The sequence below is a fragment of the Citrus clementina genome, unplaced genomic scaffold, assembly GCF_000493195.1.
Source record: "Citrus clementina cultivar Clemenules unplaced genomic scaffold, Citrus_clementina_v1.0 scaffold_8, whole genome shotgun sequence".
NCBI lineage: Eukaryota > Viridiplantae > Streptophyta > Magnoliopsida > Sapindales > Rutaceae > Citrus > Citrus x clementina.
In genome coordinates, this window is record NW_006262022.1 from 10,483,386 (window position 1) to 10,506,328 (window position 22,943).

The 22,943-nt window shown below is 35.7% G+C and overlaps 1 protein-coding gene across 2 annotated transcripts; it reads right to left on the minus strand.

Moving 5' to 3' along the window:
- Window positions 1–15,521: 15,521 nt before the first annotated feature.
- LOC18034049 lies at window positions 15,522–18,175 on the minus strand. Of its 2 annotated transcripts, XM_006423663.2 has the most exons (3): window positions 16,634–18,175; window positions 15,800–15,922; window positions 15,522–15,668 (listed from the first exon to the last, which is right to left on the minus strand). In XM_006423663.2, exon 1 carries the CDS (start codon window positions 17,964–17,966, stop codon window positions 16,845–16,847), a length of 1,122 nt encoding a protein of 373 aa, XP_006423726.1. In that variant the 5' UTR covers window positions 17,967–18,175; the 3' UTR covers window positions 15,522–15,668; window positions 15,800–15,922; window positions 16,634–16,844. The 2 variants fall into 2 exon arrangements, with proteins under 2 accessions (XP_006423726.1, XP_006423727.1); XM_006423664.2 differs by having other exon boundaries at window positions 15,522–15,922.
- Between the last annotated feature and the right edge of the window lie 4,768 nt (window positions 18,176–22,943).

The following is a 22,943-nucleotide window of genomic DNA, read 5'->3' on the forward strand; positions in this document are numbered from 1 at the left end:
CATGACCATGACTCATACTCAGATCAAGCCAATGCCATAGGTGTAATGAGAAAGCCATCAAATTACAACCCATACTCTAACACATATAACCCTGGATGGAGAGACCACCCCAATTTTTCATGGTCTCAAGGACTCCAACAGAATGGACCAGCAGCTCCAGCTCCACCAATGCAACCAATTCCTCAAATTTCTCAAGCCTCTCAGCCCCCATTTAGACCATACAATCAGAACCAGAACTACTCTCAACCCAGACCATGGGAGGATTCATTCCAAAATCTCAAGAATCTTACTCACTCTACGATTGAGCAACAGAACCGTACCATTGATGGACTACGAAATGAGTTGAGAGCAGGCTTCAACTCACAAGCTCAATCGGTTTCAAGCCTCGAGAAGATGGTGGGACAACTTGCTTCTTCAGTTCAGACCTTGGCGATGACTGTTGAGAAAGGCAAATTTCCAAGTCAACTAGTGCCTAATCCTAAAGGAGTGCATGAAGCAAGTACCAGTTCACCGCAACAGCATGGAGAGGTCAAAGCAGTCATGACCTTACGAAAAGGAAAAGAAGTTGACAACAAAGTGGAGATGCCGGTGACAAAAGAAAACCAAATTGTACCTGTGAATGTTGAGGACTCATCACCGGAGGAGAAAGAAGAAACTAACCCACGAGAATACGTTCCCAAAGCTCCATTTCCTCAAAGGTTAGCTAAAGGAAAAACGGGAAAATCCACAGGTGAGATTCTTGAAATCTTCAAACAGGTAAGTGTTAACATCCCTTTGCTTGATGCTATTAAACAAGTTCCATCTTATGCCAAGTTTCTTAAAGACCTTTGTACTAAAAAGAGAAATATGCATGTTCAAAAGAAGGCATTTTTAACAGAAAACGTTAGTTCTATACTCCAACATAAAATTCCTTTAAAATGCAAAGACCCAGGCTCCCCCACTATCTCATGTAGTATAGGGAACCACACAATTGAGAATGCTTTGTTGGATTTAGGAGCTAGTGTAAATCTGTTGCCTTATTCAGTATTTGTGAAACTTGGATTGGGAGAATTACACCCAACTCCAGTGGTGTTACAACTTGCAGATCGGTCCACAAAAATACCTCGTGGTATTGTAGAGGACGTGTTTATCCAGGTAGACAAGTTTTATTTTCCTGTTGATTTCATTGTAATTGACACTCAACCAATACAGGATTCAAGGAAGCACATCCCCATTATTCTAGGCCAACCTTTCTTGGCAACTGCGGATGCTCACATTCAATGCAGGACTGGAAATATGCAATTGTCCTTCGGCAACATGACTATGGAGCTGAACATCTTCAACATTGCCAAACAACCTCACAGTGCAGATGATGGAATTGTTGATGTGGATTTAATTGAAGCATTAGTTGATGATACTTTTGTTTCAAACCTTAGTGATGATCCTTTACAAACATGTTTAACTCACTTTGGTTTGAATTTTGATATTGACAGATCGGTCGATGAGGTCAACGCCCTGCTTGACTCCGCACCATCCTTGGACACTAATAAATAGAAATCAAGAGTTGAACAACTAGCACCATCAGAGAAGAAACTCATCCCATCATCAGAATCACCACCGAAACTCGAGCTCAAACCATTACCCAACACTCTGGAATATGCATTTTTGGGAGAAGAAAGCACTCTGCCGGTAATCATCTCATCATCCCTCAATGACGAACAAAAAGGTAAGTTGTTAGATGTTTTGAAAGAGCACAAAGGGGCATTAGGATGGACCATAGCAGACCTAAAAGGTATAAATCCAGTAGACTGCATGTATTACATTCACCTCGATGAAAATGCTAAATCTACTAGGGAAATGCAACGTTGGTTAAATCCTAATATGAAAGAAGTTGTTAGAATTGAAGTCCTTAAGCTATTAGATGCAGGTATCATTTACCCAATTTCTGATAGTTCATGGGTCAGTCCTGTACAAATCGTCCCCAAAAAGTCAGGAGTCACAGTAGTTACGAATGCTGATAATGAATTGATACCCACTAGAGTAACTACAGGATGGCGTGTATGCATTGATTATAGAAAGTTGAATTCTGTCACACGTAAAGACCATTTTCCTTTACCATTTATTGATCAAATGCTTGATAGATTAGCAGGCCATGAATTTTATTGCTTTCTAGATGGCTACTCAGGATATAATCAGATTCCCATAGCACCAAAAGATCAAGAGAAAACTACTTTCACTTGCCCTTTTGGCACATTTGCATATAGGAGAATGCCATTTGGATTATGTAATGCACCTGCTACATTTCAACGATGCATGCTAAGCATTTTTTCTGATATGGTTGAACGATTCCTTGAAGTCTTTATGGATGATTTTTCTGTCTTTGGTGACTCGTTTGATCAATGTTTACATCATCTAACACTAGTTCTGCAGAGATGTATCGAGAAGAACTTGGTCTTAAATTGGGAGATATGTCATTTTATGGTAAAACAAGGTATTGTTCTCGGTCACATCATTTCAAGCAAAGGTATTGAGGTTGACAAAGCCAAGGTGGATCTCATTTCTAATCTTCCTCCACCTAAAACAGTCAGAGAAGTAAGATCTTTCCTTGGGCATGCTGGTTTCTATAGACGTTTCATTAAAGATTTTAGCAAAGTTTCTAGACCCTTATGCAATTTACTTGCTAAGGATGTACCTTTTATCTTTAATAATTCATGTCTTATGGCGTTTGAAAAATTAAAACAGTTGTTGACATCATCACCCATCATTCAGGCCCCAAACTGGAGCTTACAATTTGAGCTAATGTGTGATGCATCTGATTATGCAGTAGGAGCAGTATTAGGACAAAGAGTTGATCGAATTCCCCATGTTATTTATTATGCTAGTATGACATTAAATGATGCACAGTTGAACTATTCAACTACTGAAAAAGAAATGCTAGCAGTAGTATTTGCATTAGAGAAATTTCGATCTTATCTCATTGGTTGTAAAATAATCGTGTTCACAAATCATGCTGCTCTTAAATATCTTCTCACAAAGAAAGATGCAAAAGCCAGACTAATTCGTTGGGTGTTACTTTTGCAGGAATTTGACTTGGAATTCAAAGATAAGAAAGGGACAGAAAATGTTGTGGCGGACCACCTCTCTCGTCTCCATTTTGACACAATTACAGAGCCATTAATATTGAATGAGTCATTTCCAGATGAACAATTAATGAATGTGGAAGTATTACCTTGGTATGCTGATATAGTTAATTATCTTGTTACAGGTAAACTTCCAGAGCATTGGACCAAGCAAGATAAGGCTAAATTCTTTGCAGAGATAAAGAATTTCTTTTGGGATGACCCGTATTTGTTCAAGTATTGTGCAGACCAAATTGTTAGACGATGTGTCCCAGAAAGTGAAATTCAGAATATCCTTTCATTCTGCCATGAACAAGCTTGTAGAGGCCATTTCAGTGCTAAAAAAACAGCGACTAAAGTTTTGCAATGTGGTTTCTATTGGCCAACTATATTTCGAGATGCTTACACTTTCTGTTCTTCATGTGATAGGTGTCAACGAATGGGGAGCATTACACGAAGGAACATGATGCCATTAAATCCAATTTTAATGGTTGAAATTTTTGACGTATGGGGTATCGACTTCATAGGACCCTTTCCCCCATCTTTTGGCCATCAATACATATTGGTTGCTGTTGACTACGTATCGAAATGGGTAGAAGCAATTCCATGTAGGACCAATGATCACAAGGTGGTGATAGCATTTTTGAAAAGCAACATTGTTTCACGCTTTGGATTCCCACGAGCGATAATCAGTGATGGTGGTGCCCACTTTTGTAACAAAGCATTCAAAGCTCTTTTGACAAAGTATTCAATCACACACAAAGTGGCCACTCCGTATCATCCGCAAACCAGTGGCCAAGTTGAGATATCCAATCGAGAAATAAAGCACATATTAGAAAAGACGGTGAGGCCGGACAGAAAAGATTGGTCATTAAGACTTGATGATGCCTTATGGGAATATAGAATGGCTTTCAAGACCCCGATTGGGATGTCACCCTACATGCTAGTGTATGGAAAAGCTTGCCACCTACCTGTGGAACTCGAGCATCGTGCATATTGGGCCATCAAGAAATTCAATTTTGACATGTAGCAAGCCAGCTCAGAAAGAAGATTACAGCTGGCAGAACTTGAAGAAATTCGCAATGATGCATACGAAAATGCCAAGATTTACAAGCAACGAATGAAAGTCTTCCATGATAAGCAAATTATGAGAAAATCGTTCACTCTAGGTCAGAAAGTGCTTTTATTCAATTCTCGCTTGCAACTATTCCCAGGTAAGTTACGCTCTCGTTGGTCTGGCCCATTTATTGTTCATACTGTTTTTCCACATGGGGCAATTGAAATTAAAGACCCAAAGAACGGTGTCACGTTTAAAGTTAATGGTCAAAGATTAAAGCCATATCTAGAGTACCAACCACATGAAGAAGACACCGAAATAAATTTGAGTGACCCACCAAATTTGAATTGATTTTTTTTCTTTTCGTTGATTTGATTTTTCTTTCTTTCTTTTTATTATTATTCTTTTGCTAATTGAAATTGTTTTTGCATAAGTGTGTTTATTTTACCATTAAGTTTTCTCTTATCATTTTTAATCATGAGTCTCATACTTAGACCGTTCCTCCTGAACATTCTTAAACCACTTCAACGTGTCAAAACTCATCTCAAAAGGCAGATTCAATTTTGTAAAACACAACGCATTTGGGCTCTACAACCACCAGAGTTAGTAGCCTATGTTGAGGGTTTAGAACGCCAACTCAGAGACATTGAGAGAAGTGTTTACGACATCCAGTTGGAGCTTGAGGTAAATTCAATAAGAGGACGATTTTAATTTTCTTTGTGTGTTTTAATTTGTTTTTCTATTTCTGTGCTTTAGTTTGTTACCCCGGTGAAGTGGCGGATAACGGTACTCCGTGACAATCAAGTCGGTTACTTCAGTTTCCCATAATAACTGATATTCTGAGGCGAAGGTATGGACAGAAACGAGATTCTAGCGAAACTTCACAAGCGATTCCCTTCACTTCCTCAGAATGCCCTCCTTACAATCTATAAAACTCGGTCCGAACGCATGCGATTATTCATGAGGAATAACATACCTGCTGACATCCGTTGGTTAATCGAGGCTAAAGTACGATCGGCAGGTGAGTTACCTCCAAAATTTATTGCATACATGTCTGGTTGTGGTAAAGGAAATTATGCAAGAAAACGACGAGCTCGAAGAATTTCTGTTGCTTGTCATAAGTGTGCCAGAATGAGTTGCAATAAAAACCCATGTTCTTTAGGAATGATGTCTGATAACAGGGAAGATAAGATTCAATTCATTAGGGATGGCTTGAATAAGGAGTCATTGGATGATATCCTTTTGTCTCTTGAAACGCATCCCAGTGGATATGTGCAAGGAGCGATTCTCCAGTTATGGCCATTATTCCAGAAAGAGCATGCACGATATAGTCTCGGGAATCTGACTATAAACGACCCTGTTTGCCAGTTTATAAGAAAACTGGATAGGAAGCCTATCCTCGACCCATAGAGGGTGTTCAAGCCGTTTCTGGACGTAAAACCAGAGGAAGATGTGAGCCACAGTCGCAAATACCTGTAAATATCATTTTACTTTACTGTTATTTTTGTTTTATTGTGTGCATTATTGTCTTTAATAATTTTATTACTGTTTGCTTTTTTTTTCTTATTACTGTTTACTTTTTCCTTTTTACTGTTTCCTTTTTGACTCGCGAGCCACGTGCTTTACGCGTTATTTGACACTGACATATTACCTCATACACAACCATGACCCACTATCACCGAGACTCTTAAATGTGATATCTTTTGTCAAGCACTCACAAATTGTTTTTTAGAAGTATCGCAATGGCAGCTACTCCCAATAGACAATTCAAGAACATTTGTGTGCTTTCCGGTTTTACCTATGGCAAACATAAAGAGTTCGTTGAGGCAGCCATAGATCTTGGTCGAAGCATAGCAGCGAGAAAATTACACTTGGTGTATGGAGGAGGTAATCGAGGGTTATCAAAAATGGTCTCAGAAGCAGCTTTTATCAGAGGAAGTCAATTGTTAGGCATCATCCCAAGAGTCTTAAAACCATTGGGCAGTTCGTCTGACTCATCAACTGGAGAAGAGTTAGTCGTCTCAGGTATGCAAGAAAGAATAACTGAAATGCTTAATCATACTGATGCTTTTATTTTCCTTCCAGGAGATCTTGCAACACTAGAGGCACTTATCACGCTAGCATCTTGGGCCCATCTGCACATCCACCAAAAACCCATCGGTTTGTTAAATGTCAATAACTTTTATGATGGCTTTATCGCATTTCTTAACCATGCAATAAAAAACTATTTCATTCCCGCTAATGTGAAAAAACTCTTTATTTGTGCTCACACTGCTAATGAGCTACTTGATCTGTTACAAGCTTATAAACCGGAGCCAGACCCCTAGACCTTTGTGTTGGAGCATCCACATAATGATGGTAACAGTAGCCGCAGTAAGAAGTACAAATTAGATTTAACTCTCCGCTTGTAAATATTATTTTCTGTGTTGCACCACCCAGGTGATGTCTTCTAAACTCTACTTCTTTCATTTCAAACTTTGAGGACAATGTTTCGTTCTGGTTGGGGGGAGGGAATAGTCGACAATTGTGGAATTTTGGTTAAGTTTTTACTAATTTTTTTGTTATAGAAACTAATTGTCGCTAACTTTTTGTGTTGAAGATGGCTGAATATGGAGTGTAGTTACTCTAGAAACGCATCTTCATTGTTCAAAAAAAAAAATTCTTTTTCTTTATTAAGTTTTGATGTTCATTTTTCTTCTTCTTTTTATTTTCTCCTCTATAAATATACATTTTCCAACTTTTGAGTCGAAGATGGCTGAATATGGAGAGTAGTGCCTCTAGAAACGCATCTTCTAAAAAAAAAAAACCATTTTTCGTTTTCTATCATTTTAAGTGTAAATTTTCTAATTAGTTTTTATGCATCATTTTCATATCTCTGCATACATATTTTCCTTTCATGTTTAGAATAGGTTGGGGGGTAGAATGTTGTTTTAAAAAAAAAAATTATGTGATTTGTTTTAACATTAGATGACATGATTAATTTCAAATTTTAGTATTTGTATTATCTTTGGTCTTAAGTGATGTTACATTATATTTGCTACTCTACATGTTGATGTCGGAGACAAATATGCGTTGCTTGAAGGAATGAACATGTCATAATAAGTACCAAGTGAGTTTTTGAGCCTATCATTTTTCTTGGAGAGTAACCCTTTTGCCCATTCTTTATACAGCTTAACAGTTTATTATTGTATACACGATCTCTAGATTTCTTTTGAGTTAACCCTTAATAAAAAAAAAAGAAAAAAAAAGTGTGTTGCTACATTTGGAGGCCCATCTAACTAGTAGATATGGAATGTTATTTAGAGCCCTAAAAGATGATGGAAAGGCCATCTTTGATCCGTTTGAGCCTTTCTAGCCATCCCTTTTATTAAATATCCATAGTTAACCCTTTTGAGCCTTTAAAAAAAAAAAAACATTTTCTTTGTCAACTTATTATCTTGACCCACTCCGATTTGGAGTATTATCCGATATCTTATAAGTTCCATCACCTATTTATGTTTGAGAAAATGTAAATAATTATGTTGTTCAGTGAAGTTATACAAAAAAAAAAAACAACAAAACAAAAGTTGTTGTTTCAAAAGAATAAAAATAACAATAATAGGTGAAATCCACCTTGCAACTTCCAAAAAATAAAAAAATAAAAAAAATTCTTTGCATTTTTCTCAAACATACACTTTGTTTTCCTTATTTTCTTTCTTTGTTAACCATGTCCCTAGCCTACGTTACATCCTAATAAAAGTCCTTCCTGATTTTAGGGAACTATAATCTGAAGTAGAAGCTAGTTATATGGGCTAAAAAGATGCAGTGGTGCATATAAAAAAAATAAATAAATAAATTGGGTTGACTAACAGTTTTTATTTGACTTGAGATCGTATTATTTTTAAGCTGAGGGCATATTTATCTCATCTTGGTGAGAGCATGTGATATCACTTCTTCATTATTTTCTCTCAATTACCATTCATTGGAGTGACTATTTTTATTGGGTTTAATTTATTTGTAAGAGTGTCACTACTTCCAGTGAGATTTTAGGGTTTGACATGTCATTCTTGAAAGTAGCTATAACAAAGTTTACTGGGCTGATTCATGTGGATGGTTGATGTGGGTGTGATATTGCTTTAGACTGGAGATAATGCTTATACTTTTATTTGATTGCTATCATTAATCTGATCGAATAAACACAAGTGTTTCTAAAAAAAAAAAAAAATCATTTTGAATTTGAATTTTGTTTTCGCTTTATTTGCTAGGGACTAGCAATAAGCTGGTTGGGGGGTGTGTTGAGTGTTAGAAAATGCATATTTATAAAGGAGAAAACCGTCATTTTACATTTCAAGTCTTACTAACAACCCTTACTTTTATGTATTTAACATTCTTGTGATTTAATTACGTGTGTTTTATTTTAATTAAGTAATTTATGTATTTTAGGGGCATTATAGTCATTTCACAATAAAGGAGAGATCAGATGGCAAAACAGACATCACTTTTGAACTCAGGACGGTCGAAAACCTTAGGAGGAGCATAAAAGGAAAAATGATACTATTCACATGTACGGTACTATTCACGTATACGGGACTGTATACGTTACTGTTCATGGCACTGTTCACATAGACGGATCGATGACGTGGCATTGACCGATGATGTGGCATTGACTGATGAGGTGTCACGATCCTGTTGGACTAAAATTCTTATGTACTGTTGATGGTGACGTGGCAGCATATCAGTAGACGAAAAATCTCGCGTACGGTGCATGCATCACACAGGATTATTTTCAACCAAAACGCGTTACTGTTCATCCGGGTCAAACCGCGTTACTATTCAAAGTCGGGTCAAACCGTGTTACTGTTCATCCGCGTGGTCAAACCGTGGACTATTGACTGATGACGTGGCGCAATCCTGAGCGTCCAAACTGTTTTTAATCCGATGGCCATGATTCACTCCATGTATCTATAAAAAGGGGGCCTCTCCCCCCTAATTTGATATCTCTGAATCCATTTTTGGGATCCATTTTCTGTAATTCCCTCTCCATCTTGTATTTTCTTCGTATTTTAATAAATTCTCATTTTGCCCTTAGTTCAATTATGAGTGGCTAATTTTCTTTCAAGCTTGGGTTGAAGGTGAAGTCTCAACATGTGTCATGGGCTTAATTTGGTAAATTTATTTCTCTTCCCCTCTAGTTTTTGTGGATGTTTTGACTTCTCGTCGACAAATAATACTAATCTTGTCTAGTACCGCCTTGGTTTCACCGGCCCTCTAGTACAAGGTTATTATTATTTGGCACGATAAGCCCTTAGCACCATATTGATTAGAGCGTGGTTCATGAGGTGTGGATTCCTCCCTCATGATTTAATTGTCATTAATAAGGAATATTTAGAATTTATTCTCGCCATTTCAATTCCAATTTTAGAATTTATTCTTGCCATTTTAATTTAAGTTTTAGCATATTCCAAATCATTTCCACCATAAATCCAACAACCCATTTACAAAATTAATTCTATACACAATTAAACTCCACCTCCTCGTGGGATCGATACTCGTCACCATTAGTCTATACTACAATAGATTCGTGCGCTTGCGAGTACATTAAAATTTGCACAACATATATCCCGAAGAGGTGGTAAGCCCTGTAGTAGCTCATTGGGGAACAAATCTTGAAATTCCTCCAGAATAGGTGTCACAGCTTCAGGAATCTTCGAATCACCGTTACTCTCTTTTCCCAATAAAATGTAGACTCTCTTTGTCTCTACTACAACATCTATAAATTGCTTCTTGCCTAACAAATAATTACCCAAGTCTTGGTGGAGAGTAAACTCCTTGTTAGGTAGGAGAACGATCTTGGTGTTGTTAAACATAAAGCTGTAGGTGTTTCTCTTCCCATCATGTACTACGTTTTGATCATATTGCCAAGGTCTACTCAGTAATAGATGACAAGCATCCATAGCCACAACATCACACTAAATTTTATCTTTATAAATTGAACCAATGGATAAGGAAACTAAGCAACGTTTCGATACTATCACTTGATTTCCTTTCTTCAACCATGTGAGCTTGTATGGAGTTTGATGAGATTCTGTCTTTAAATTTAGCTTTGTTATGGCTTCTTCCAAAATGACATTCTCACAACTGCCTGAGTCTATGACCACACAACATACTTTACCCCCAATTGTGCAAGTAGTCTAAAAGATATTTTGTTGTAGCCACTTGTCTTTGTCTTGACCTTTAGGAGTGAAGAATGTGCGGTTCACGATCAACATTGGGCTGCTATCACCATGTTCTTCAACAGATTGAGCGCTACCACTACTATCAAAAGTTGGCTCTACAGCGAACTCTTCATTTTCTTCCTCCTGATAGTCTTCGCTTTCTCTTTGCCTACGAATAAGCCTTTACTATATTTTCCTCCCTTTTTTCATTCTATCATTCGGTGCCCATTTTCTCTGCAATTAAAACAATGTAATCCCAAACCCAAGGGTTGGGTTTTGTTGCTTTGACCGATTTCACTAGGTTTACTAGTTTTATTTGAAGGATTTAGAGGAGTGAAATTATGAAATTGGGAAGTCGGGTTTGAATTATCACGAATAACACTTCGAGCACTTCGAAAGCTTGAGTCATTAGCGCGTCGACTAAATTGCTTCTCCAACTGCAAGGCTTGTTGGTGTGCCTCTGAAACAGAGTATGGGTCAAGTAAATTTAATTGGTCTTGAAATTGAGATCTTAGGCCTCCAATGTAGTGGGAAACATGTTGTTCTTCTGTCTCTGTCAAGTTATTGTGTGCCACCAACCAATGGAATTGTGTAGTGTAATCATCCACTGATCGATTACCTTGTCTTAAATTTTGTAGCTGTTGGTATAACAGTTTGGCGTAATTAAGAGGCAAGAATACTCCACGCAAGTGCTTCTTGAACTTTTCCTAAGAATCAATCTTCTTTTTGCCTTGCCTAATCCTTGTGAGCTTAGTTTGTTGCCACCAAGTTGCTACTCTTCCACGAAATCAAGTTGCAGCAAGTGAAACTAGTTTATTTTCAGGAACTTCTTTGTATTTGAAAACTTCCTCAATGGCATTAATTCAATCCAATAATTCTTTAGGTCGACCACTTCCTTGAAATTCGAGAATGTCAATTCTCAACCCAGATTCCCATCTTCTGTCATCAGTAGACCCAATTCTAGGTCGACGCCCAGAGAATGGGTTAGCAAATCTTCCACTTGATTTTTCTTCACGTTCTGGAGTACGATGGCGTTCGTCAAGTAACTCAGTCATTCGTGCCATTTGTGCAGCTAACATATCAATTCTGGCCGTCATACTAGCCAGGGCTTCATTTTTAGAAACATCTTCTTGATTGTAAGTTGCAGTATGAGCATCACGAGCTTTTCTTAGAGGCATTTTTCAAATTCGGGTTTAAGGTAATGGGGCTAAACTGAAAGTAAATAAAAATTTTAGGTCGAAACTGTAATTAAGCAAAAGTTTTAGATTTCTGATGACAATGGTCGCAAATCGAGTAAGGATGGGCGGATCTGAAAGATTTTGGGTTGGTGAGTATGATGGTGGTAGTGATTTGTCTGAAAAAAGTGGTGTTTTGTCCGGAATTTGGAGATAAAGGCGACGATTTTGTTGTTGGCTTGATTTTCGGGGATCGGTGCGTCGATCGGCGGTGAGGATAGGTGAGAGAGGTTTAGTTGATGGAGAGGAGTTGATTGGTGGTGGAGATGACAGCCGTAACGCTACAAAAATCGGTGAACCACAGTGGTGGTTTCGCGGCGGGTTTGAGCCTTTTTTTCGACAATCTATGGCTAATTGGCTGTTGTTATTGCTTGGGGTTCGATGGTCGATGCTTTCTGACCCGAATGGTGGTGGTTGCATCCGGATCGGTGCTGGAAAGCAAACACCGGCAGCTTGGATTGTGGCCTACGCAGCTGTCGTTTCTATTTCAGGTTTTTTTTTAAATAATGAAGCTAAACGGAAGAAAACAAAAAGGAGAAAGTAAACATTTGGTGGTAGATAGGATTAGATGAGTAATACCAGGTTTTGGCTCTGATACCAAACTGATGCAGCAAAAGTTTAATGTTCAAAATATTCTATTGATTCTAGAGAATACCGGAACAAAAGAACAACTAAATTCACGTTAATTCAAAGAATACAGCGAATTTAGGGGTTAAGACTCGTTGATTCCGCAGAATACCGAGAATTAACTGTTCAAATACTCACAAAGAGATTTAAAAATTGAAATATTATTAAACTCAAAATTCTGCCTTCAAAGGCTGCAAGAGGGATCTATTTATAGTAGTAGTAATTATCCTAATTCATGAAGTAAAAACAAAATCCTAAATTGAAAAGGAAACAAAATTATAAATTAGACAGGAATTTAAAAGTCTTAAACTTTAGTTAATAAGGAAACTAATCCTAGTATAATATGGATTCCTACTCTTCATCATAACGGCTTTCTTGTGATTGCTTAATTTGGTCAACATCGGGGGATTGTTGGTGATTGTGTCGTCACTGTCATCGTCGGAGTGAACCCATGAATGCAAAAATTGGCATTTATCGCCGTAGGTGCAAGATTCAGATATCCAGTACTCACAAACACTAATTTGGGGATGGCTCGGCCTCAGAGCTGTTCTTCTAGGTCGAATCATCGGCGGGTCGGGCTCAGGATGCAGAAAGCGACATGGGTGCATGTTACATCTACCTTTGAGTCAAAATGCACAAAGCACGCTCGTTTGAGATTGAGGCGGCGGTTTCGGCTTGTAGCCGGTTCTTAAAGAAGAATACAGAGCCATATCTGACTGAATTTGGGTGGGGGGGGGGGGGGAATATAAAACTGGGGAGAACTGAAAAGCTACTACCTTAGCGTATAATTGATATCAATTCAGAATGATTTGAAATGATGCACGAATGAGAATTGAAAAGCGTTTTTTCTGTATTATATATACGAAAGGATTCACTCCCTTTACCGTGTATTGCAAGGGTTCCCGCTGTCGCCTCGCCCCAACGGTCCTCTTTTTCAAATTTTAGGGTTTTTTTTTCTACTTCTTTTTATGATTTTTGTTGAACAATTTATTTCAGTAAATTAAATGCAAAATATATCTGACTAGACACGTAACACTCCGATGCCTCAGCCCACAGATTGAAAACAATTTGAGTTTTTTTAATAAATAAAAAAATTTGGGGTTGACTTAATTCATGATGGCAATTAAAGCTGGCTTAGGTATGACAATATTTGGATCTGTCAGAACATATTTTTTGAATATTTATACAAGTTTTTTTAATTCAAATTTAAAAGTTCTAGTTTTCATATTTTATATTATTTTTTAATTTATTTTATAATTTTAAATTTTATTTTAATGGAATTGGCTTTAAAAATATGAATTTTAAACGTTTAGAATTTTAAATATATATAATACATTAACTAAATAACTATAATCATTCAAAATAGTATATATTTTATAGTTCTTTTTTTTTTAATGAAATTTGGTTTCGCATCTAACTCCAAACTTATGTCTAATAAAGCCTGAGTTTGGCACAGTCTCATTCCTTGACCAAACGAGTATTTTGACATCCCTAAATCTAAAGAAACAATTTAGGGTTAGAAATGATGATAAATCTTAATCAAGTTAATAAATTACCATTTTATAATATATTAATTGCAAAATTAACGTGGCTAATGGTGCTTAATAAATAAAATAAATCTATATCATTATTTCTAATAGACAGACAACACAATCATGAGGAGGCCTTAAAAAGATAGTTCTTTAAAACCTAAGAATAGCCTAAATAACTTAGATAATGAGAGGTTTTAAAATTTGACCCTGCACGAACTGCTAATGGAACAGAATAGTTGTGTTGATAATTTTCAGCCTTAAACTTAAATTAATGGTGATGATTTCTCTCAAAAGGAAACACAGAGCACCTTGAGCAAAGCATAATAATTCATAATCAGAAGCCAATCCATCAATGTTTGGGATTTAAAATGATTTCAATGGCAATGCTTTAATGGTCTGAACAATCTACTCAGTACTAACCAATGATAAGAAAAGGCAGTGCTAATTAATAGTTAAGATGATTTATCCCAAGTGACTTGATTTGTTAATGGGTTGGCTTTGCTACTTTCTCTGCCCTTTTTTTCCCCCCAAGAAGACAGTATCGTTTGATTGATATTAGAAATGATAAAAAAATTCAACCCAACCATGATTCGATTGACGGGTAATTTTTAAAAACCTCCCCTGAGGTTTGGGCTTGTTGCAAGTAGATGGCGAGAATTAATTTATTTGTAAAAAACCCCCTACCGTCAGTTAAGTTTAACATTGACCGTTAGTTGACCGTGCAAAGACAATATTACCCTTAACAATAGTTTGTAAACGAAAATAACTAAAAAAAAATCAAAATTATTGGTGCAAAAAGCACAAATCCTATTTTTTGACAATTTTATCCTTGTCAATTCTAAAAGTTTACAATATCATAGGTAAAGATTATGACTATTTCATTTTTAAATTTTTAATTTTATCTTTCTTGTAGAAATTTTAAGGAAATATCAATAATTTAAAGAGGATTTTTTAATTTTTTTAATTTTAATTTTTTATAAGAACTTTAAGAAAATATCAATAATTTAAAAAGTGTAAAATAGCTAATAATTTTGGTTTTTTTTTTAGTTATTTTCGTTTATAAACTATTGTTAAGGGTAATATTGTCTTTGCACGGTCAACTAACGGTCAATGTTAAACTTAACTGACGATAGGAGATTTTTTACAAATAAATCAATTCTCGCCATCTATTTGCAACAAGCCCAAACCTCAGGGGAGGTTTTTAAAAATTACCCTTCGATTGACTCGACCCAGAACATTCAAGCTTTAGGCTAAATTTAATGGTCAAAGGTAAGGCTATGACTCAAGGCATCACAGGCCCAGTTCTATAAAAATTAGAGTTAAAAATTTATAAACCCGATCCTTAGTTCGATAATTAATTATTATATTTAAAAAAATAGAAACACAGCACATACACATTACGCTATTACGTACACATGTACATTACTTACATGTGACACATAACACATACGCATTACAGTTGTTGTTTTTTTCCCCCTAAATATTTAAACTATCTAAATATTTTGATATGTAAATAAAAAAGTTTAAAAAAAAAAGAAGGAAAAGAAAAGTGCCGTTGCCCTTGCCCGTTGGCGACGGCAGGTGCAATGACTAGAGCTTTTTGTTTTGCTCTTTAAAGTGGTGGTAGCCCATTAAAAAATTGAAAACAAATAATTAATAATTATTGGACTATTTTAAAATTTTATTATTGTTGCCCATTTCCTTTTTTATTTAGTTTTTCATGATAACATCATTTGCTTAAATTTTAAAAAAATCGAATACACAGAATTGCAGAAGCCAATATGTGTCAGTAAAGACAGCATCATTTGTTTTTATAAGAAATCACGAAAAACGCCAAAATGAGAAATAAAAAGCTGGAATTATGGAAACAAAAATTATAAGCCTTGCAATAATCCAGATCTTTCTCGTGAATGTTGAAAATTCAACTGCGGGAAGAAGTACAATTGAGTAGTTAAGTAAATTTTCCATTGAGTATAAAGAAATGAGGTCAAAGAAGGAAATGATCAATGAGTAGGCTTCCACATTGTGCAACAGTGGCAAAATCATAGAATAATACCTCTCGCCGCAGTGAGACTGGCACAGGGACATGCAATGTACAGAAGCAAGTGGAAACATTCACTGAAAGTCCGTGCTTAACAATGCCGTGGTGCAGTGAAATGACCCAAAACTGCTTCTGAGCCTAATTCATACAAACAAAAGGATCAAAAGAAATTAATCTCTCCAGAAGAGAAACAACAAATCAGACATAATAAGCGAAAATGAAATGGAAACTCTATCTCAATCAATGTTATCAAAAAGAGAGAGAGTTTGAAAGTTCCAGCCTGCAGTCCTGAGTACTCAGGCAGCATTAACCAAGTATAACCCCTATAAACTGCAGCATATATAAAGGAAACGAAACACAAGCTAACATTGAGATGTCAAAATAGAGATACATCCACAAAAAGGTCCCAAAATAGCACATATTGACCAAGAATTAGCAATGGACATTTTTCAACATTAAAAAACTCCAGTTCAGTGCTTTCTGAATGAACATGATTCAGTTATCTACAATAACTCATTGCTTTAATATCTTTGTATTTTCTGCACAAAATGACCATCATTGAAATTTCAAAACCATCATGTAACTTAGGTAGGAAACTCATTTATCAAAGAGTTTTTTCATACATTGACAGAACCATAACCAACCTGTTCAACTTCGTTGAAACTCTGCAATATTTATCTCAGTAATGAATGTAAAGCAGAATAGGCTTTTCATGGGTTTAGGTAAGAGATTCCAAGGTTGCTAAGGAAAGCAATATATAGAACAACATACATCAACAAGCACAAGAAAAGCAAACAAATACAGAGTTATAACCAACACATACTCGCAGAAGGAGACAGGAAGACTAACCAAGTACTAATCCCATCCAAGATTCATCTCAGGAAAAACCGCTTACAATTTCTTGTAGGGGGGAAGCACATTCATTAACTATGTTCCAGATTCTGAGGACAGTCCTACATAGGAAAAGTTGCTTTTCTTTCTCAATCTTAGTCAAAGTTTATCGCTACACAAGAGAGACAAATTTTTCATTAAGAACCTTAAATTTATCATCCTGAATTTGTTAAGAACTTTTATCCCTTCTTCTATACTTGAACGAATACCGATCAGGCTTTTGATTGCAAATCTCAATGTCCAATTTATTGTCCGGGACAGGTTTGGAACCTGCGCTCCTCCTCCTTCTATACTTCAACAAGAAAATGTCGGATTTATTGTCCAGGACAGGTTTGGAACTTGAGCTCCTTCTTCTATACTTCAACAAGAAACGTCTTGAGCCCCTCTTTCTGTACTTGAAGAAAAAGCGATCAGGCTGTTTATTGCACACTGCGAGCTTATATGAAGCAGATTCACAACGCTTATCATAAGAAGGTCTGGAATCAAAGTTTGTACTAGTCTCATCTCCACTTGACTTCAACGCATTGCTCGAACAGCTTCCAGAACCTGATCCTCCGAGGATCAACACACCATCACACTCCTGTTTCTTTGGGACATGAGAATCACTTGAATTCACTACACACAAGTTCTTAGAAATTCTAGGCGAGCTATTCATAGACCTATGCAACTGAAATGCCAACTCAGCATCATCGTCACTAGCAACCTTTTTATGAATTTCACCACCCTCGTCCCTCTTCACCTCCAAATCCAACGCATTACTCTTCTTTGGTACAAATGGTTTCCTACCTATCATCTCACTAGCCATCAAAGCAAACACAATCTTTCTCTCAACCACAGCACAGCTTCCACCCCCATTTGAAACCCTAGAATTTGATATTCCCAAATCGGCAGAACTGTTACAAATTTTCCTACAAGTCAAAAGTTCCCTCCTCTTCACCAACGATTTGGGTACCCAACAGTCAACACAAATTAAAGATTCCAAAGATGACATAGAGTCAATAGCCTTGCACTTCAAAAAGCAATTTCTGTGAACAGACCGCTTACATTGGGAGCAAGTTAAAAAATCTTCAATCGTTTCCTTATAACAATAAGAACAAATTTTTGATGATTCAATGCGATCAAGACATTTACAACAAAGAAGAACAATGCGCCACTCGCTATAGAGAATTTGAATTTTATCGTTACCGGTGCAGGAGTCGATTCGAAATCCACAAGCTTGACATTCTGACAAATTGGGTAAGTCTCTGGTCTTCTTATTGTTGGTGGATTCTTGTTCATGGCCCTTGTCCATTTTCAATTGGACTCTCTAAATATTGGGTCAGTCTCTCGTCTTCTTGGTGTTGGTGGATTCTTGTTCGTCGCCCTTGTCCATTTCCAATTGGTTGCTCTAATTGCAGGGAGTCCAAATTTGGAAAGTTTAGGGTTTCTATAAATCGACTTGATTAATAAGGTAAATTATGATATCAGAAAACAGCTTACTCTTTGACATAATTATATCCAAACGCAAGAAGTGAAAAAGGGTAATGACATTGGGTTGGGCTCCTTTTTTCCTTGTAAATCTGTGCAAGTACATAGTCTTCTTATTTGTATCAAATAGGCTTAAGTTTTTCATTTATATCAAATAGGTCCACATCTCTGGAAATTTCATTTGTTATTGTGAAAAAAAAAATGGTGCAAATCACATACTCAAAGGCCAAAAAAAAAAAAATTGTATTCTCTATGAATTTGTGTTATAAATAGAAACATTATAAGTATAATAACTTGTAATATAATTGAACAGCAAACAACCTAAAATAGTAAACATAGTTTGCTACCTAAAATAGTAAATATAATGTGATTAAGGTTAGAAAAGTAACAAGCATAAATCACAAAAGTAAAGTTACAATACTAGAGAAACATAAACTAAATAAGAAATATTGAAGAAAAAGTAAGGCCTATACTAAATCGTTTTCTTAAAACAGATTTGTTATCTACTGTCAAGTGTTTTAAGTTTGAACAACATCTGTTTTCTAAGATACACAAGAATAAAACAATTTTCACTCACTTATTTTAAATTTGATTGGCAATTATTTCCTAAGATATAAAAAAAAAAAAAAACCAATTTCAACACACTTCTAAATCATTTTACAGCGAGCTTCCAATGTCTTCAAATGCAACAACAATTATTTTCCATGATACAACAAGAACAAAATAATTTTCAATCAGTTGTTTGATTGGCAACTGTTTCCTAAGATACAACAAAAACAAAACAATTTCAACACACTTATAAATCATTTTAGAGCGAACTTCTAATGTGCTCAAACGTAGGGGTGGGCACGGGTCGGGTTGAAAAAATTTAACCCAACCCAACCCATTACATATCTCAACCTAACCCAACTCAACCTACAATTTTGCGGGTTGGGTTGAGCTTTTGAAAAAATTTATTTTTATAGTGTAATTTAATATTAAACAAAAATAAATTGGAAAATTGGAAAAATTAAAGAAAACACAATATTAAAATTCTTACAACAAATCCAACATTTTAAAGTTTAACAATCAAATTATTAGTAAATAATTAATAAAAAACAAGTTCATAAATTAAAAATCTTGTTTAATACAAAACACCGTATATAAACCCCTACTCAAACGCTTCAATACATTATAAATGTTAAAAGACCAAGAAAACTATGGGGTTGCTTCCAAGATGCATGAACCTCTATGATAATTTCTTAATGTTTATGCACAAGTAATTATATATAAACCTTTCATATCTTAGTTATTTTTCCTTTGTGGGACAAGTGGATCTTTCTCTGACTTTTCTAACTCTAGGGGTGTACTTTAAATAATAATTTATTGTTCACCGGAGCATTATTTTAATCGTATAAATATACTATTTCGAAATATTTGTGAAGGGAAACCCGAAAGAACTTCGACATTTCACTTGTACTAAGTGTATCCCACTTCTATAAAAAAAAAAAAAAAGTGTATCCCACTTGAAATTTGTTGAAAAAATAGCATATCAATATGCTATTTTGAGGGCACATTTTGAGTGGGTCCCACTTAGCGAAAGTGAGAAATCTTGTGAAGTTCGGATTTTACTCTGTGAATACTTCGAAAGCGTATATTTATTTACTCAAGAGCACTTAAAATTTTCTTTCCTCCTTCTGACGTTCTGTTTTTTATCGAGTTTGAACGTTGTTCTGGTTCGCTAGAATTATTTGTCTATGCTTGACGGATAATTCGTACTCGTTGTATCCTAAGAAACAATTACCAGCAAACCCAAAGCACTACAGTAGGTGATAAATCTGTTTTAAGGACAATGTGTTACAGGCCTCGGGTTCATTTCCTTTGTTTCGCTAATTTATTTTCCTTGCCTGTTTTAATTCCAGTTGTTGTTCTTGTTGTTTTTAATTTCAGTTGTTGTTCTTGCTGCTATTTAACTCACTGTTATTTTTTCTAACAATCTTAAAACAGATTTTTGTTGAGATGACAACTAAAGCCAATGATGTGATTCTGACTGGTCCTATTTCAGTTTCTACAGCTGGGGCATCTGTTGTAAAAGAACCAGTCGCTATGGCTATTCCTGTGAATCATGCGGAAAGGCCAGAAAAATTCAATGGCCAGAATTTCAAACGTTGGCAGCAAAAGATGTTCTTTTACCTGACCACGTTAAACCTTGCGAGGTTCTTGACGAAGGATGCTCCTAAACCCAAAGAGGGTGAAACGGATATTCAAGTTTCTAGTGCAATTAATGCATGGCATCATTATGATTTTTTATGTAAAAATTATGTAATGAATGGGCTTAGTGATTCCTTGTATAATGTATACATAAGAAAAAAAGCAGCCAAGGAGTTATGGGAATCCTTAGATTGAAAATATAAAACTGAGGATGCGGGTACCAAAAAGCTTGTTGTTGGCCACTTCCTAGATTATAAAATGGTGGATTCCAAAACTGTAATAAGTCAAGTACAAGAGTTTCAAATCATATTATCTGAAATCCTTGCAGAAGGGATTATGCTAAGTGAAACTTTTCAAGTGGCTGCAATTATTGAAAAATTACCTCTTGCTTGGAAAGATTTCAAGAGTTACTTGAAGCATAAACGCAAGGAAATGAATATTGAAGGGTTGGTTGTCAAGCTCCGAATTGAGGAAGATAACAGAAATGCAGAAAAAAGGGGTTATTTCTATGGCTAAGGCAAATGTTGTTGAACATGGGCCTAAAAATAAGAAAAATAAAAAATTGGGACCAAAAGGAGGAATCTCCAAAAAGCAAACAAAGTTTCAAGGAAAGTGTTTTAACTGTGACAAGATGGGTCACAAGACTTCAGATTGCAGATTGCCTAAAAAGAAGTGAGCGGCAAATGTGGTCGAAAACATCATTCACTTGTTTCAAACATAAACTTCTCTGTAGTGGTTTCAGAAGTGAATCTGGTTGGCTCTAATCCAAGAGAATGATGGATTGATACAGGAGCAACCAGACATGTTTGCTCGGACAGAGGGTTGTTCACTTCATTTGAAGCAGTTAGCAATAGAGAGAAGTTATTCATGGGGAATTCTGCTACGTCTGAGATTGAGGGTCAAGGGAAGGTGATTCTGAAGATGACTTATGAGAAAGAGCTGACTCTGAACGATGTGCTTTATGTGCCAGAAATTCGGAAGAACTTGGTTTCTGGATCGCTGTTGAACAAATATGGTTTCCGAATGGTGTTTAATTCAAATAGGGTAGTTTTGTCAAAGAATGGGATGTATGTGGGAAAGGGTTATGTTAATGATGGCCTATTTAAGCTCAATGTAATAACTCTGAAACCAAAAATTAATAATGAAGTTAGTTCTTCTACTTACTTGCTTGAGTCTTCTAATCTTTGGTATGGTGATTAGAATATGTTAATTTTAATTCATTGCGTAAATTAATTAACATGAAGCATATTCTCAATTTCCAAATTGATTTGAAACATAAGTGTGAAACTTGTGTTGAGGTAAAACTAACTAGGTCATCTTTCCAAACAATTAAAAGAAACATTGAACCACTTGATTTAATACATAGTGATATTTGTAATTTTAAATCCATTCAAACAAGAGGTGGTAATAAATATTTTATTACCTTTATTGACGATTGCACAAAATATTGCTATGTACTTGTTGAAAAGTAAAGATAAAGATTTAGAAAAGTTTATTCTCTACAAAAATGAAGTTGAGAATCAACTTAATAGAAAAATCAAAGAATAAGGAATGACTATGGTGGTGAGTATGTTGGTCTGTTTGAGTCACTATGTGAACAAAGTGGAATCATACATTAAGTCACGGCTCCATATTCACCTCAATCTAATGGGATTGCAGACCGAAAGAATCGAACTTTAAAGGAAATGATGAATGCAGTGTTGATAAGTTCTAGGTTACCCCAGAATATGTGGGGAGAAGTTGTTTTATCAGCTAATTATTTATTAAATAAGATACTTTGAAAGTAAGAAGATAAAACCCCGTATGAGCTATGGAAAGGTAGAGCACCTTCTTATAAATTCTTACGAGTGTGGGGGTATCTTGCTAAAGTAGTGGTTCCTTCAAATAAAAAAGTGAAAATAAGACCAAAAATTGTTAACTGCATTTTCATTGGTTATGCACAAAATAGTAGTGCTTATCGATTTCTGGTGCATGAGTCTAAAGTTCCAAATGTCCACCAAAATACGATAATAGAATCAAGAAATACATCATTTTTTGAACATGTGTTTCCTTGTAATTCTAGAGTGGAATCGAGAGAATTACCATAAATTCATGAAACAATAATTGAAAACTGTCAAAATGAAGAAAATGATGAAGTTCTAGAAGAAGAAGAAGAAGAAGTTGAGGTCAGACGTAGCAAAAGAGTTAGAATAGAAAAGTGTTTTGGTCCAGACTTTTTAACGTTTTTGTTAGAAAGTGAACCTCAAAGCTTCAAAAAAGTTATAACTTCACCTGAAGGCACTTTATGGAAAGAAGCCATTAATAGTGAAGTTGAATCCATTTTACAAAATCATATCTAGGAGCTAGTAAATCTTGTTTCAGGATGTAAACCTTTGGAGTATAAATGAATTTTCAAAAGAAAAATGAAAGCCGATGGATCAATCGATAAGTATAAGGCTAGACTTGTAATTAAAGGTTATAGGCAACGAGAAGGCCTTGATTACTTTTATACTTATTCTCCTGTTACGAGAATAAATTCCATTCGGATGACAATAACAATTGCAGTTTTTTACAATCTCGAGATACATCAAATGGATGTAAAGACGACTTTTCTAAATGGAGATTTAGATGA

Coding starts and splice junctions, on each gene's coding strand:
- LOC18034049 (XM_006423663.2), bottom strand. CDS start 17,966: ATGGACAAGGGCCATGAACAAGAATCCACCAACAATAAGAAGACCAGA.